The following is a 16,335-nucleotide window of genomic DNA, read 5'->3' as shown; positions in this document are numbered from 1 at the left end:
TTTTGTTAAGGGCTACACTGCTGTCAAAATAAAAGTCACGCAATAATGTATGTGTAATATATTGACTTGAGGTGTCAATCAGGTAAATATATATCTCTGGCCACTGGATGCTTGGCCATTTCGTTTCATCATTTAACCACTGACAAGGTGCTATGGCAAACGGATCCGTAAGCTGTATCCCACTCGGTAATGTTAATTTTTTTGAAATAACAGTGCTTATCGCTGGGTGAAGCTACTTTGAACCGCTTCGTCGTAACTCTCTAGTCGTACTGGTTATCACTCCCGGGTTTTCTGCAACCACGATGCGCGCGCATCCCGAATGTTTACAAACAGTAAATAGGCCTATACGTATGTTTAGATAACAGTAATAATTATAATAACTAACAATTCTACATTCTGAATACTACATTTTGTTTACAACAAAAATTAAAATAAAAAACATTCACTAAACATAGCTTTTTAAAACAGCAATGAAAAAAGTTTTGTAAAAAAAAAAAGAAGGCACAATTGTATACAAATTTTGACGAATAGCGCATATATTAACATAAAAATAAAATTTTATTCTGAAAAAGTGTTTTTAAAGCAAGCGTGAGCGTTCTTGAAGTGAAAGTCACTTTGCGCATGTGTTTGTCTGACGCGGTATTGCTATGGCAACAGTAAACATCCTTGAACTGAAGCTTTTCCTTTTGGGATTGTTCCCTTTTATCTGTTCATTAAACTCCAGTTCATCATGTCAGACGTTGGCTCTGAAGAGTTTGACGACGAGCATGGCTCTCTGGGGGTGAGTCACTGTCAAAGTTTCTGTTCAGTTCGCAGTGTGTTCACAGTAGAGAGATGACAGTAATACCTTTGTGTTGAAGGAGTATGAGGGAGACAGAAATGAAGCTGGAGAGAGACATGGACAGGGCAAAGCTGTCCTGCCTAATGGAGACACTTACCAAGGAGCATATGAAAACGGCAAGAGATCTGGCCAGGTCATTTTGCTCACAAAACACTTTGTTATTATGCAGTTTCTGTTACCGCTCATAAACAAAACATATGATAAACCTTGTGTTGTCTGTATATTAGGGGACATATAAGTTCAAGAATGGGGCCAGATACATTGGAGAATGGTACATGAATTTAAAACACGGACAAGGCTTATTTTATTACCCAGATGGCTCCAAATATGAAGGTAAATCTACATTGTCTATATTATCTCAAATACATCAGTATAGTATATGTGATTTAGGTCAAGATTAACATCATGAACTAACAATGATCCTTTACACAGTTCAGACTGAGTTGTTATTGTTAAAAAAATAATTAGAAACTAAAACTATTATTTTTTAAATTGAAATACAGCTTAAGTACTAAAATTAGCAACTAATAAAACTAAAACTGAACTAAAAATAAATGAAAACTATTTAGAAATATTTGTAAAATATATTTTTAATACTAAAATAACAGCTTTTACAGTACTTATTAATCTGTTAATGTTCATTACATACTAATATTTTTAACATTACAAGTTGTGTGAATGAACATTAGTTCATTTATTGTAAACAAACATGAATTAACAAAGAAGAATAGTATATATTTTAGTGATGTCAAATCAATTGAAACTATTAAAACTACTGTAAATATATCTATATCTATATCTCTCTATATATATCTGTGTGTGTGTGTGTGTCTGTTATTTATACATACACAAACACGCACACACACACACACACACACACATATATATATATATATATATATATATATATATATATATACGTGTGTGTGTGTGTGTGTGTGTGTGTGTGTGTGTGTGTGTATATACACATACTGTATATTCACAAACTTTTATGTTAGATGCGATTAATCACGATTAATCGATTTATATATAGCATAGAGTGTAAACTAGTGTTCACATGTGATATTTCTTCCTCTTCCTCAGGAAGCTGGGTGGATGACCAGCGACAGGGTCATGGTGTTTACACATACCCCAATGGAGACACATATGATGGTGAATGGCTGCACCATCAAAGGTATTTCAAATACAGCTCATAATTTTAACTTTATTTTTCACTGATCTAATAGAGTAATCTGTATAATCTATTAATATTAGTTGTAATAGTATTCATAATGTCTTCAGTTCAATTAAAAATGAATGGCAAATCATGCTTATTAATAAATGTAAGTACCTATCTGTCTTTTTTTTCTCTTAGACATGGGCAGGGTACATACACACATCATGACACAGGTTCTCAGTACATGGGCAGGTGGATCATGGGTAAAATGGAGTCAGCCGGGGAGCTTATCCATTTGAACCACAGATATAAGGGCAACTTTGTCAATAATAATGTAAGTAATACTCTACATTTGTGGTTCTGAGCTGGTGGGTAGTAGAAAATGGTTTGTAGATATGTTCAAATTGGGCTGCAGTATGGAACTGTGCTACATATGATAATAAAATGCAACTATGTTGCTCTTCTCTTACACAGTGATCACTTATTTCTTACAAGTTGTTGCCTTGTAATTGTTATTTTCTAGCCCTCTGGTACAGGGAAGTATGTGTTTGACATTGGGTGTGAGCAGCATGGAGAGTATCTCCAGCTAGAGCAGGTATGTCTATTTTATGTTTTACAAGATGTCTTTAAATATCATGAGAATGTATTTCAGGTAGCATGATCACAAAAATATGCAGAAACTATATACAAAATGTTCCCCAGACTTTGTTCTCAGTTTTATATTGAATGAGAACTTGTAGTGTGCTTCCAATTTTTTGGTATTTAAAAAAAAAAAACTGTACTTACAGATAATGTAATATTAATGAAATAAGAGGACATTTAAGTGGACTTAAAGAGAGTATACTCTCTTGAGTAGTTTTTTTTTTAATAAATACTTACTATGCAAGCGCTAAAAATTTATGTTCTATACAGTATGAGAGTGTGTAGTATGAATGTAATATGGATGTACTACATTCGCCATGTTGTCACTGTCATGTGACCTATGATGTCAGTTGCGTCACTTCACTGACATTCACAAATCCTCTCCCGTGGCCTCATCGGATAGTAAAGTGTCTGTTGTATGCACACAGATTACCTATTACATCTTGCCAGAAGTAATAGATCATCCTTTTTAGTAGGGTACTTTTTTGCCTACTCTTTTATGAATACTGTGAATTCGGACAAACAGGTACTTTTTTTGTCACATACTGTTTTTTCGCATACTTATGTGATTTTGGATGCATGTTTCTTAACACAAAAAAGTGCACTTTGTAATAATGTCAAATTAAATATTTTATTTTAAAGTGCATTTTAAATCATGCTTTAATAATCTTTTGTCAAGAAGTACACTTATTTTGATTAGTTGACTATTAAAGCACATGTAAAGTACTTGATTTTAATTTGAACTGTAGTGTGTTATTTGATATTACATTTATATTTAATATGTACTAAATCGCAACTTCATCATTACAAGTGTGTAATAATGAATATATTTAAATACATGATGTACAAGTTTCAATAGAAATTACATTAAAAGTATATTTTAGTTTACCATAAATACTTGTCAGTACATTCGGCAATACACTTTAATCATATTTCAAAGACAACAGAAGTAATTATAAATTACACATAAAGATGTACTTCATTTCTACTTAAGTGGGTCAAAAAATCACTCTAAAGTTCAGCTAATTGCATTTAATATAAATTTCAGCTATAATACGTTTTCATTTAATCTAAATTAACATGCAATTAAGTATCCTGACATTCAGTTTCAGTTTTCACTTTCCTTAGACTGTAGTCAGTAGTGGAATGCCCTTAGAGCATCGAGTGGATGAAGCAGTTCACTGGAGTTTCAGAAGTTTTACAGCTTGGTATGCTATTAAAAATTGCCAACCACTTAGTTGATGAAAGTAAATAACATGAAATAAAACAGAATATGATTACCGAATATATAAAAGCATACCAAGACAATAAAAACATGATGTTTTGTGCAACAGCAAAAAAACTTTTTTTTATTCTCTCCCCAAAACACTAAACAACAAAAACCACCACAGTACTTTCCTAAACACCTGTTTATCTCTATGCAGTATCAAACGTTTTTATTCATGAGCTCATGGCATCCAGTGAATTATTCAAATTATTAAAAAAATTACTGAAATGATTTATATTTAAAATGTATTTTTTTAAACATTTATGCTTGTTCTTTTAACAGTCCTTTTAACACAAATTATTTTGCTGAATAAGTGTTCAATTAAAAATTATAATTTTTTTTTTTTCTTTCTATACATTTTGGGAATTGGGATTATTAATTTTAGCTCTGTTGTACCCTACCTACAAGAATAAGCCTATCTTGAATGAATTTGTGTGAAACCATAATGACATTTTCTGACAGCAGGACAAAGGAGATACAGAGGAAGATGAACCTGCCATAACCACCACATTGAAGTGGAAACCCAAGGCTCTTACTGGGCTTTCTGTTCGGGCAAATGAGAAGGATTCTGCCACCTCAGGTACATCCATATCCAGTTAAAATATACTGATGTAGGACTGCATTTACACAGTAAAGGCCCATTCACAGAACGATAACTGCACTCACCAGCCACTTTATTAGGTACACCTGTTCAACTGCTCATTTATGTAAATATCTAATCAGCCAGTTACATAGTAGCAACTCTGTGCATTTAGGCATGTAGACAGATCTATTGAAGTTTAAAGTGAGCATCAGAATGGAGAAGAAAGATGATTAAAGTGACTTTGAATGTGGCATGATTGTTGGTGCCAGACGGGCTGGTCTGAGTATTTCAGAAACTGCTGATCTACAGGGATTTTCACACACAACCATCTCTAGGGTTTGCAGAGAATGGTCAGTAAAAGAGAAAATATCCAGGGTGAAAATGCCTTGTTGATACCAGAGGTCAGAGGAGAATGACCAGACTGGTTCAGGCTGATAGAAAGGCAACAGTAACTCAGTTACAACCGAGGTCAGCAGAAGAGCATCTCTGAACACACAACACATCGATCCTTGAAGCAGATGGGCTACAGCAGCAGAAGATCACACTGTCAGCTAAGAACAGGAAACTGAGGCTACAATTCGCACAGGCTCACCAAACTTGGACAATAGAAGATTGGAAAAACATCTGAGTCTTGATTTCTGCTGCGACATTCAGATGGTAGGGTCAAAATTTGGTGTAAACATCATGAAAGCATGGATCCATCCTGCATTGGATCAATGGTTCAGGCTGCTGTTGGTGTAATGGTGTGAGGGATGTTTTCTTGGCGCGCTTTGGGCTCGTTAGTACCAATCGAGCATCATTTAAATGCCACAGCCTATGTGAGTATTGTTGCTGATCATGTCAATCCCTTTATGAACACAGTGTACCCATCTTCTGATGGCTACTTCAGGATAACGCATCATGTCACAAAGCTCAAATCATCTCAAACTGTTTTCTTGAACATGACAAGTTCACTATACTGAAATGACTTCCACAGTCACCAGACCTCAGTCCAATAGAGCACGTGGAACGTAAGATTCGCATCATGGATGTGCAGCCGACAAATTTGCAGCAACTGCATGATGCTATCAGGACAATATGGACCAAAATTAAGGCAAAAGGGGGTCCATCCCAGTACTAGCAAGGAGTACCTAATAAAGTGGTTGGTCAGTGTAAATTAGTATCCACACCAACGCAATATTGATCTGTTTATTCTAAATGTGCTGCAGTTTTGTCATCTGGTGCTTTAAATGCTCAAACTCTTCAAAGCAGGATGGATTCTGATTAGCTGTCAATGTTTTTGTCATTCACCAGCTGGAAAAAATAATCATTCTGAAAGTGATTCCAACGATATTTCTCTGTGCTTTTATCATTATAGTTGTGGTGTACACTGCCATTCTTTTATATTTAGAAAGATTTTTAGAACTATACCTTTGTCATTCTAATTGTCCTTGGTGTGAACAGGCCTTAACACTGTAATGTGTGTTATTATGTAGCAACTGTAGTCACCTTTTAAAGGGTTTTTTAATATTATTGACCTATTATATTCACAAATATGTAAGTGTAAGAAATGATACAGAGTACATCCTAGTTTAAAGGAAGTGCATCAGTCATAAGACAACTCCTACAGGTGCTGGTCATATAATTAGACTATCATCAAAAAGTTGATTTCACTAATTCCATTCAAAAAGTGAAAGTTGTATATTATATTCATTCATTACACACAGACTGATATATTTCAAATGTTTATTTCTTTTAATTTTGATGATTATAACTGACAACTAAGGAAAATCACAAATTCAGTATCTCAGAAAATTAGAATATTGTGAAAAGGTTCAATATTGAAGACACCTGGTGCCACACTCTAATTAGCTAATTAACTCAAAACACCTGCAAAGGCCTTTAAATGGTCTCTCAGTCTAGTTCTGTAGGCTACACAATCATGGGGAAGACTGCTGACTTGACAGTTGTCCAAAAGCTGACCATTGACACCTTGCACAAGGAGAGCAAGACACAAAAGGTCATTGCAAAAGAGGCTGGCTGTTCACACAGCTCTGTGTCCAAGCACATTAATAGAGAGGCGAAGGGAAGGAAAAGATGTGGTAGAAAAAAGTGTACAAGCAATAGGGATATCCGCACCCTGGAGAGAATTGTGAAACAAAACCCATTCAAAAATGTGGGGGAGATTCGCAAAGAGTGGACTGCAGCTGGAGTCAGTGCTTCAAGAACCACTACGCACAGACGTATGCAAGACATGGGTTTCAGCTGAACAACAGACAGCGTCAGAAGCGTCTCGCCTGGGCTAAAGACAAAAAGGACTGGACTGCTGCTGAGTGGTCCAAAGTTATTTTGTCTGATGATAGTAAATTTAGCATTTCCTTTGGAAATCAGGGTCCCAGAGTCTGGAGGAAGAGAGGAGAGGCACACAATCCACGTTGCTTGAGGTCCAGTGTAAAGATTCCACAGTCAGTGATGGTTTGGGTTGCCATGTCATCTGCTGGTGTTGGTCCACTGTGTTTTCTGAGGTCCAAGGTCAACGCAGCCGTATACCAGGAAGTTTAGAGCACTTCATGCTTACTGCTGCTGACCAACTTTATGGAGTTGCAGATTTCATTTTCCAACAGGACTTGGCACCTGCACACAGTGCTACCAGTACCTGGTTTAAGGACCATGGTATCCCTGTTCTTAATTGGCCAGCAAACTCGCCTGACCTTAACCCCATAGAAAATCTATGCGGTATTGTGAAGAGGAAGATGCGATATGCCAGACCCAACAATGCAGAAGAGCTGAAGGCCACTATCAGAGCAACCTGGGCTCTCATAACACCTGAGCAGTGCCACAGACTGATCGACTCCTTGCCACGCCGCATTGCTGCAGTAATTCAGGCAAAAGGAGCCCCAACTAAGTATTGAGTGCTGTACATGCTCATACTTTTCATGTTCATACTTTTCAGTTGGCCAATATTTCTAAAAATCCTTTCTTTGTATTGGTCTTAAGTAATATTCTAATTTTCTGAGATACTGAATTTGTGATTTTCCTTAGTTGTCAGTTATAATCATCAAAATTAAAAGAAATAAACATTTGAAATATATCAGTCTGTGTGTAATGAATGAATATAATATACAAGTTTCACTTTTTGAATGGAATTTGAGAAATAAATCAACTTTTTGATGATATTCTAATTATATGACACCTGTATAGCACCTGTATATACTGCTATTCTACCATTTTTAGACATTTCAGCAATAAACATCTTGAACTGAAGTGGCTTTATCTGTCCATTGTAGATCAAGCCGTGGTGGAAGAGTGAGAAAGACAGACCTCCAAAAGATAAGAAGACAGATGACCTCTAGATAATTATACCTGCACATATCTAAAAAAGTCACTTCTCATGTTTAGGGATAATTAAAATACTGTCAAAAAAAAAAAAAAAAAATGTATTGCACATTGCTAGTTATTGTTAGAAAATGCATTAACCAACATTAAACAGCCCTTATTGTATAGTGTGACTGTAAGTGTACCTTATTTGGAGGCCCTGGTAACTGAAAAGTGTTGTAATTTTAAAAACAGCAGAGGGCGCAATAAACCAGCCCAAAATTACCTGTAATTGAGACTAGTTTTTAAGAACAATTATGCTGATTTGTTATTCATTAAAACGCACTAAAGTTTACCTCTGAGCCCTTTATTATTTTTTTATTTAATTTAGCAAATTTGTATCTGTATCTAATCTGTTTTGAAGACTCAGATACTTGTTAACAATCACTTTTAAACCTTTCCCAATTGAAAGCATGTTCAAAGAGCACCTAAATTCACATATTTCTTGGCAGTTTTAATCATCATATCATTACTTCTATCCCTGATAATTTGGCATCAGGCTGATAGACTGCCGTCATTTCACTGTTCATACGGAAACCTGAAATCTGATTGTTTTTCTTGCAAATCAGCATTTACATAAAAACCCTGCTCAAAAGTTTACATACCCTTGATTCTTTATACTGTCATTACCTGGATGATCCATGTTTGTTTGTTTTGTGATGGTTGTTCATGAGTCCATTGTTTGTCCTGAGCAGTTAAACTGCTCAACGTTCTTCAGAAAAATCCTCCAGGTCCTGCGCATTCTTTGGTTTTCCAGCATCTTTTCCATATTTGAACCCTTTCCAGCAGTGACTGTATGATTTTGAGATCCATTTTTTCACACCGATGACAACTGAGGGACTCAATATGCAAGTATTACAAAAGGTTCAAACATTCACTGATGCTCTAGAAGGAAACACAATGAATTAAGAGCCGGGGATGTAAACTTTTTTTAATTTGAAGATCAAGGTAAATTGTACTTAATTTGTCTTCTGGGAGACATGCAAATATCTTCTGGTGTTTCCAAAGTGCAGTACTAAATGAAAAAATGTGATATTCAAACAAAATAAGAAAAATGTATGCATCTTCATCCTGTTCAAAAGTTGTGAAATTGTACACAGACTAGCCACTAGTAAGATGGCTATAATTACATGGAAAATTGAGAGGCCACAAAATTTATCACTGGATTTACAGAAATCATTTCACTTTTAAGGAGTTTTTTTTTCTCAACATTGTATTATTATATGTATATAATATGTATGCTACTTAAATTATCACTCAGGAAGTCATTTAACCATGTATTGCTATGTCTTTTGTCTTTTAAAGATTTTTTATGATATTTTTTATTATTTTAAAATTGACCACAGAGAGTCAGAACCTTGGGTAAACGTCTCATCCGAAGGACTGCTTTTTGACAATATAGTGTCCCCACTATATCACTATCCTGGGGTGTTAGAACCCACACAGACCACAGGGTGAGCACCCTCTGCTGGCCTCACTAACACTTCTTCCAGCAGCAACCTAGTTTTCCCAGGAGGTCTCCCATCCAGGTACTGACCAGGCTCAACCCTGCTTAGCTTAATGGAATATATTTTCTTTCTCTTTGTATTTTTATATCAATATAGTACAATATTATCCTATTCAAATCAATTCGATAAATTAGTTAGGTCAAAAGTAATATAAAAGTAATCAGATTACATTACCTGAAATGTGTAATGTAAAGGATTACATTACTAACTGATTTTTGTCATGTAATTTGCAAATCAGTAACGAACTACAATTTGTAAGTAATCTACCCAGCAACATCTTTCTCCAGGTGTTTTTCAGAGTCAATAGAAAGGTCTCTTTAGTGTCCGAAGTTATTGGAACTGTGACATTAATTGTCTACCGCTTAACTGTTAGTGTCTTAAAGACTGTACCAGTGCATGTGCAATAATTGTTTATGGTTCATTGAACGAGCAAGAAAAAGCACTGTTTAAACCCTTTCCAAAAAAGATCTGTAAAGCTTATTTGGATTTTACAGAATTATCTTTAATCCTGAAAAAGGGACGTTTCTTTTTTTTGCCAATTTTATTATATATATATATATATATATATATATATATATATATATATATATATATATATATATAATTTATTGCCATAATGTAGAGATACCTAATTTTTTAGTAATTGCCATTATTTTCTGGTGGTGATTCTCATTAGATTCTAATTAATGTAATTCAATTCTAATAATCTCATAACATATTTAACATAATGATTAAAAAAGTAGACAATTCTACAAGCAGCATCTTCATTCACAAGCTTCAGTAAAGACAGAGGCTCGCTAATGTGCGTCACACTAATGTGTGGTTTCCTCTTTGCCGTTTCCTGCATCAGCCTGAGGCCAAACACAAAAGCATTATGTGAGTCATTCTGTTGACCTGATCATGTATCAGTTCTGAAAAACATTTCTCTTAACCCAATTTAACTAATCACTCTGTCTTTACATGTTTAAATACATTTGTAGGCCCTATATATATCATTACTATATGTCTTTAAAACATTTAAATATTTAAAAACAGAAATAACTGTTATCTCACTGTTTGCTTATATGCTGTCCTTCAACACTTTCAGAACTGGTTTGCCAAACCCATACATTAATTCTCCCTCTTATGCCAAAACATGATGTAACAACACCAGCCAATGACATTCTTTTTACTAACCCTGATTGTGCTAAAATTAATGGAAATAATTAGGAAATACAATATGAGGGCTTTAGAATAGGCACGTCTATGTAGCCCAGGATTTCAAAACTTTGTCAATAATAATTTAAGAAGCTTCCTGATCTCATTGTTGTGTTGTATACAATAGGGTGCTGAGGGTGAGGGCAATGCTTGGTCCACTGCATGTGTTCTTTCAATGCCTTTTTGAATCACGTCACCCACACTTCTGCCTAACAAGCTTCACCCTCCATTGGGCAAACAGACTTCTAACTGTGACTGGGGGTGTGGTTTTAAACTGGCTTGACCAGATTTCCCAGGAGTCTGTGTTTTTTCCTTTGATAGACATAACTGACACCAGTGGAGCAGAGGGAAAACTCGCACTAGCACATATTTGTGTCCCTGGGAGCTGCTCTGATAAATTCCAAGGACTTCCTGAACGCCTCAATAGATCCGGCTTAGATCTTACAAGTCCGTGGCCAAATAAAGTGTTGACAAAAAAATCTGGGCAAATTAAAATGAAGCAGTATTCAACCTTCCAGGGATTAAAAGCAATAAGAGGTAATTTTTCTCTTTATGTTATCAGTTTAGAGGGGAGAAACCATGATATTAATATCCAGTATCCAGATAAGATATTCTTATATAAAATATTCAGCTCTCTCTATAATTATTATCTTCCATTGACCTAGAGAGAGCTGAATATATATATATATATATATATATATATATATATATTAAGATATATGTAATGTTTTTGTATTCATTATAATTTAAATTCATATTAAATGCAATTAGTGGAATGTAAGAATGTTTTCTGACCCACAAGTACATATTTATATGCAGTTTCTTAATTACTTGTATTGTCTTTGAAATATGGATAAATTGTACTGCCAAAAGTACTGCCAAGCATTTATGGTAAACTGAAATATACTTTAATGTCAGTTCTATTGAAATTTGAATGCCACATGTTTAAATGTATTTGTAATTACACATTATATTAATTATATTAACTTGCAATTTACATTTAAAATATTAAATGTATGATTGAATAACACTACATTTAAAATTATAATCAAGTACTGTATATATGCTTTAGTATGTTAGTCAACACATAAAAAAAAAATAAGTGTACAAAGCACAAAAGTCTTTAAAGCAAAACAAAACATTATCAAAACATGATTTAAAAGTGTACTTGGGGGTGAAAATACTTTTTAAAAGTGCACTTTTTAAATGTGTGTTAAGAAACAGTCATGAAAGTGACTTCTCTTTAGGTACACTTTTATTTTATTAATATTAAATTATCTACAAGTAGCTTTTTTAAAAATATCCTTTTAGCATTTGAAGTACACTACAAGTACATGCACTTCTTTTTCATGTGGGCAGAAACTGAATATTCTATTATTTGGTGTAAATGATATGCAAGGGAGACTAGAGTCCTATATCTCAGGATCTGTGTCTGTCTCCTATATCTGTAATTGTGTCTTTTTCTTGGGAAATAAAGATGGAAACGTTCAATAGCTATGTCTATACAGCATTTGAATAATAAAAAAAAAAAAATTAAGCTATTCCCTGGCCTGAGATATGTTACTGGAGTAAACAGTCTGACAACTAGTATGGTCTTTGTTATAGTATTCAGTATTGAAAAGGAGAGGTTAGACAAGGGTGGAAGCATATCTACATATGTTGAATAACATAAACTGATGGTTCTTATAGAAAGCAAAGAGACTCTAATAAAGGAATAAAGAGGCACGTTTGATCCAATACAGCATATTCAGTAAACCAACGTGATCTGAAGACTGGATTAGAGAATGTTTTGTAATGCATTCGTAGGTTCTGAGCAGTAGAATTAATGTGTGACTTCCTCAGATATCCTGCAGAAAACAAAGGCCACTCTTATATTCATAAGCTTTCTCCCTAAGGAGCTTGGGTGGGCTGTTCTCACACACGCATGCAACTGCAGTCTGTCCTGTTTGAAATCCCTCTAGTAACCGGATAGTCCATGATTTGGAGTACTGTATTTTACTTTCCTCAGACAAGTTCGGTATACCCACCCCTTGGCGTTATGCTCACTTTCCAAAACCACAGTCCAGCAACAAGGATAAAAAAATCAGCAGTCATGGATCTTACTTTCCGTAAAACAAGCCAGTCAGTGAGCTATTTAGAAGCAAACTCCAGTGAATGCTAATATATCATGTTCTGTACAGTGTCAGAACAGACATTATAAATTACAGTGATCGTGATGAATGTGCAGCAGTGATATGAGGACTGGGAATACTGCACAGGTTTTGAATCAATTTTAATCCTTCCTTCGACACAAGAGCTGCAGCTGAAGGCATAATGCATGGAAAAGCATCTGACAAAAATGTGACCTTTACTTATGGTTAATATAATCTGTTTTCAGGGCCAACTAGGACATCTGATTTTACTAGAAAAACATGATCGCACAGCAGTGTTGTTATTAAACCTAAACTATTAAAAATGGCTTTCATTAATTGAAATAAAGTTTAAATAAGACAAAATATAAATATTAAATCAAAACTTAAAAAGCGTAAATGAAAATTAGAAATTAAAACTGAAATTGAAGTACTAAAATGACAAACTAAAATTCAAAATATGAATAAATACTATAATAATATATAAATAATGCTAGTACTAATAAATACTAAGTTAACACTGTCACAAAGATATAAAATTTCTATACATATTTTTATAATTCAAAATGTAAAAACTGTTACTCATAAATAAAACCTTACATAAAATATATTAAAAAAATGCAGCATTCAAAAATAGTTAACATATTTAAAAAAAACTGAATACTTGATGTATGAAAGATAATATAAAAATATACTTCTAACCCCCCCCAAGAGTACATTTTAAATCATGTTTTGTGTTTGTTGTGTGTGTTAACTCAATATGCCTTCTGTGGTGATTTACAGGGTATGAGAAACAGAGGAAAATTTTACACACATTCAGCACTCAAATCTAAAAGAATATCTGACGTGCTCCCCATCAAGGTCTTCTGCCTCTGCCGTCATGAAGGACCGCATGGAGGAGCTGCGTCAGCGGATGAAGGCCAGCGATAAGATGGTGGACAACAACCCCTTCAACACGGAGGAGGACATGGACCCGTCCTCGCTGATAGGCCTGCAGGCCGTGATCTTTGAGGCGGAGCCTGTCCTGGAGAACTTCCTGAAGGAGGCACAGAACATTCGTGACAGCATTGAGGAGCTGAACTCGGAAGTCATTAAGTTCAGCCAGCAGCAGAGAAACTTTATGGCCACCATCAGGCGTCTCAGCATCATGAAAAAGGAGAGCAGCATGACGCGAGACATCAAGTTGTTAGCCGAGAGCCTGAATAAAAGGCTAGATGCTCTTTCCAAGCAGGCTAAGCGAACTGAGGCTGAGCTGGGCCCGGACACCGCCACGTCCCGTATCCAGAAGGCCCAGCACGCGGCCCTTTTCCGCCAGTTCCAGCAAGTAATGCGACAACACAATGACGCGATTCTGAGCAAGCAGGACAAATGCAAGCAGTTTATCATCCGGCAGCTGGAGGTTTCAGGCCGTGAGGTGTCCGAAGAGGAGGTGGATAACATGATAGAGCAAGGCAAGTGGGAGATCTTCAATGAGAACATCATAGTGGATGCAAAAATCACACGTACGCAGCTCTCGGAGATAGAGCAACGCCACAAAGAGCTCCTAAACCTGGAAAGCAACATGAAGGACCTCAGAGATCTCTTTCTAGATGTGTTCATGCTGGTGGAAGAGCAAGGGCACCAGATCGAGAGCATACAAGCAAATGTGGAGAAGACACAAGACTATGTATCAGTCTCAAAGGAGAAGTTCAAAATGGCTGCCAGATACAAGAAGAAAAACCCTCTCAGAAGACTGTGCTGTTGTTGCTGTCCTTGGTTCAGATAGCAGGTCAAGACTAGGCAAATAAACGCAAGTTTCTTCTTTACTGTGCTCTCAAGGGAAGAACTGTGTCCGAATACAATGGCAAACATTGACCTCTGTCTGATGTAAATAAAAAAAGCAAAGGCACAAAGCACTTTTAGACAACATTAAAAAAAGGCTCTGTAGCAATGAAGACTTATAGCTGGGTGTTGACATGCAATACAAGTGGTTATATAAAGAGTTATTATGTATTATGTATATATCACATTATGTAAGATCAAGGGTAAATTTATTTTGTATTTTATTATTGTGAAAAAGCCACTCTTTAGAAGTTAAATGATGTTTATTTTATTTGTTCCCTTCAGTATTATTGTTTATAGGTCATTTGTCTGAGCTAACATTATTAAGACTATACTGTATAAAACTAGAAAATGTCCTGTATTCTTCAAGCAGTACTGAAAAATTTCTGCAAGTCCATGTGTAAAGGTGCGGTCACATTTTCCGTTGTTCGGTGAGCTAAATTAAGTAATTCCAATAGGAATATCCACGTGATCTGGAATTTCACGTGACGCCGAAAATTTCCTCATGCAGATTTTGCAGAAAGCTTGATTTGAAAGTGTAATGTGATGTGGCAGCACCTTTTCTGGACACGCAATGCCCGCAATTTTTATTAAAACTATATTTCATTTAATTGATTACATGAATTTGTTTAGATTTTATTTTGAGATAGTTCTTTGAAAAATAAGAATAAAATACAAGTTATCATTTTGAAATATCTATGTGATACCACGCATAGTCTAATATTTGCTCATAGTAAATAAGCCGTTACTCTGGAGCTGATTAGAATGAAACTGGTTGGGCTCCTGATGAGGTGAATAATGAAGACATGTTGGTGAGTCAACAGAGCAGGTATCAAGTGTCGGGACAATTTCTAGGATCTGGGTGTGTCTGTATTTTCAGAGGAAAATGTGTTGCACAGAAATTGAAGAATATTATTTAAAAATGCAATTGAAGCAGAACAATGTCACTGTGTTTACTCAGATAATTGAGAGAAATATGAAAAGGTTTCTTTTGGCTAATGAGTTTGCATTGCTTTTTCTTATAGAATTTTTGTTGAATGCAGAAAGAGCTATTTCTAGCTGATGGAATATTACAGAACTGAACATGACTAGAAATATTTTTTACTGATTTAAAAAAAAAATCCCAGAAAGTTTTTGATGATTGTATATTTGATAATAAACAGTAAGTTTCAGGGCCCTATTCAATCCCAATATTCTGATATTCCAAATAAGTAAATAAATAAATAGTATGATACTAATACTTTTCAAAACAGGAGTCCACAATAAAATTCACTTATGAACACATTTTCCCTTTTTAAAGAACATAATAGAACATCAGATCTAGTAACAAAGTCCTTTTACTAACTAAGCTTCCGAATATCACATTTAGGTCTAGTGGTATGAGGGTGTGTGCAGTGAGCAGTGTTCTCAGTGGGAGTTGTTGGTGTGCATGGAAATGCAATGAGATGGGAAGCATTCAGTGTCTTTCTATCACTAAGAATGTACCCACCCACCCCCAGTCTTTCGGGAACCATGAGAGAATCATGAAAGATTATGTGTATTTTCAGTCATCTTTAGTCAGATGCATTTACAGTTTTTTTTAATTGCTTTGGTGCAATTTTCACAACCAACTGGTAAATTTTCAAAACTCTTAGTACTAATATCACAACAGATCATCAAAAGTGCACTTTTTTCAAACATTGCAGCATATTTTCAATTGTGTTAGTACAATCCACAAAATAAGAAAGTATCCTTTTCACTACACAAAATAAGTGTTTCATCTATATGAATGTTTCATTCACAGTAACTGCCTTTCATAACGCTATTACTATCAAACTTTTGATTTGCATCTCTTCTC

General features: G+C 35.1%; 2 protein-coding genes across 6 annotated transcripts; both read left to right on the top strand.

Annotated features, from left to right (window-relative positions):
• Nucleotides 1–11: 11 nt before the first annotated feature.
• Nucleotides 12–8,138, top strand: rsph1 (radial spoke head component 1). Of its 4 annotated transcripts, none has more exons than XM_048192958.1 (9): nt 12–82; nt 725–781; nt 861–974; nt 1,069–1,174; nt 1,925–2,015; nt 2,196–2,331; nt 2,521–2,592; nt 4,369–4,486; nt 7,756–8,138. In XM_048192958.1, exons 2-9 carry the CDS (start codon nt 731–733, stop codon nt 7,776–7,778), a joined length of 711 nt encoding a protein of 236 aa, XP_048048915.1. In that variant the 5' UTR covers nt 12–82; nt 725–730; the 3' UTR covers nt 7,779–8,138. The 4 variants fall into 4 exon arrangements, with proteins under 4 accessions (XP_048048915.1, XP_048048914.1, XP_048048916.1 ...); XM_048192957.1 differs by lacking the exon at nt 12–82 and adding an exon at nt 168–186; XM_048192959.1 differs by lacking the exon at nt 12–82 and having other exon boundaries at nt 621–781; nt 4,372–4,486.
• Nucleotides 8,139–10,192: 2,054 nt separating this feature from the next.
• Nucleotides 10,193–16,215, top strand: stx19 (syntaxin 19). Of its 2 annotated transcripts, none has more exons than XM_048192952.1 (2): nt 10,193–11,085; nt 13,539–16,215. In XM_048192952.1, exon 2 carries the CDS (start codon nt 13,558–13,560, stop codon nt 14,440–14,442), a length of 885 nt encoding a protein of 294 aa, XP_048048909.1. In that variant the 5' UTR covers nt 10,193–11,085; nt 13,539–13,557; the 3' UTR covers nt 14,443–16,215. The 2 variants fall into 2 exon arrangements, with proteins under 2 accessions (XP_048048909.1, XP_048048908.1); XM_048192951.1 differs by having other exon boundaries at nt 10,196–11,085; nt 13,461–16,215.
• The last annotated feature ends 120 nt before the right edge of the window (nt 16,216–16,335 follow it).

Source organism: Megalobrama amblycephala, linkage group LG6 (assembly GCF_018812025.1).
Source record: "Megalobrama amblycephala isolate DHTTF-2021 linkage group LG6, ASM1881202v1, whole genome shotgun sequence".
NCBI lineage: Eukaryota > Metazoa > Chordata > Actinopteri > Cypriniformes > Xenocyprididae > Megalobrama > Megalobrama amblycephala.
Note: the sequence above shows the minus strand (reverse complement) of the source record. Positions and strands in the feature narration are given on the sequence as shown.

What these genes read in the sequence shown, in the direction of transcription:
- stx19 (XM_048192952.1), top strand. Translation starts at nt 13,558, where the DNA reads ATGAAGGACCGCATGGAGGAGCTGCGTCAGCGGATGAAGGCCAGCGAT.
- rsph1 (XM_048192958.1), top strand. Translation starts at nt 731, where the DNA reads ATGTCAGACGTTGGCTCTGAAGAGTTTGACGACGAGCATGGCTCTCTG. An exon ending in ACGAGCATGGCTCTCTGGGG is followed by an intron (nt 782 to 860) that starts GTGAGTCACTGT and finishes TTTGTGTTGAAG; the next exon opens with GAGTATGAGGGAGACAGAAA. An exon ending in ACGGCAAGAGATCTGGCCAG is followed by an intron (nt 975 to 1,068) that starts GTCATTTTGCTC and finishes TCTGTATATTAG; the next exon opens with GGGACATATAAGTTCAAGAA.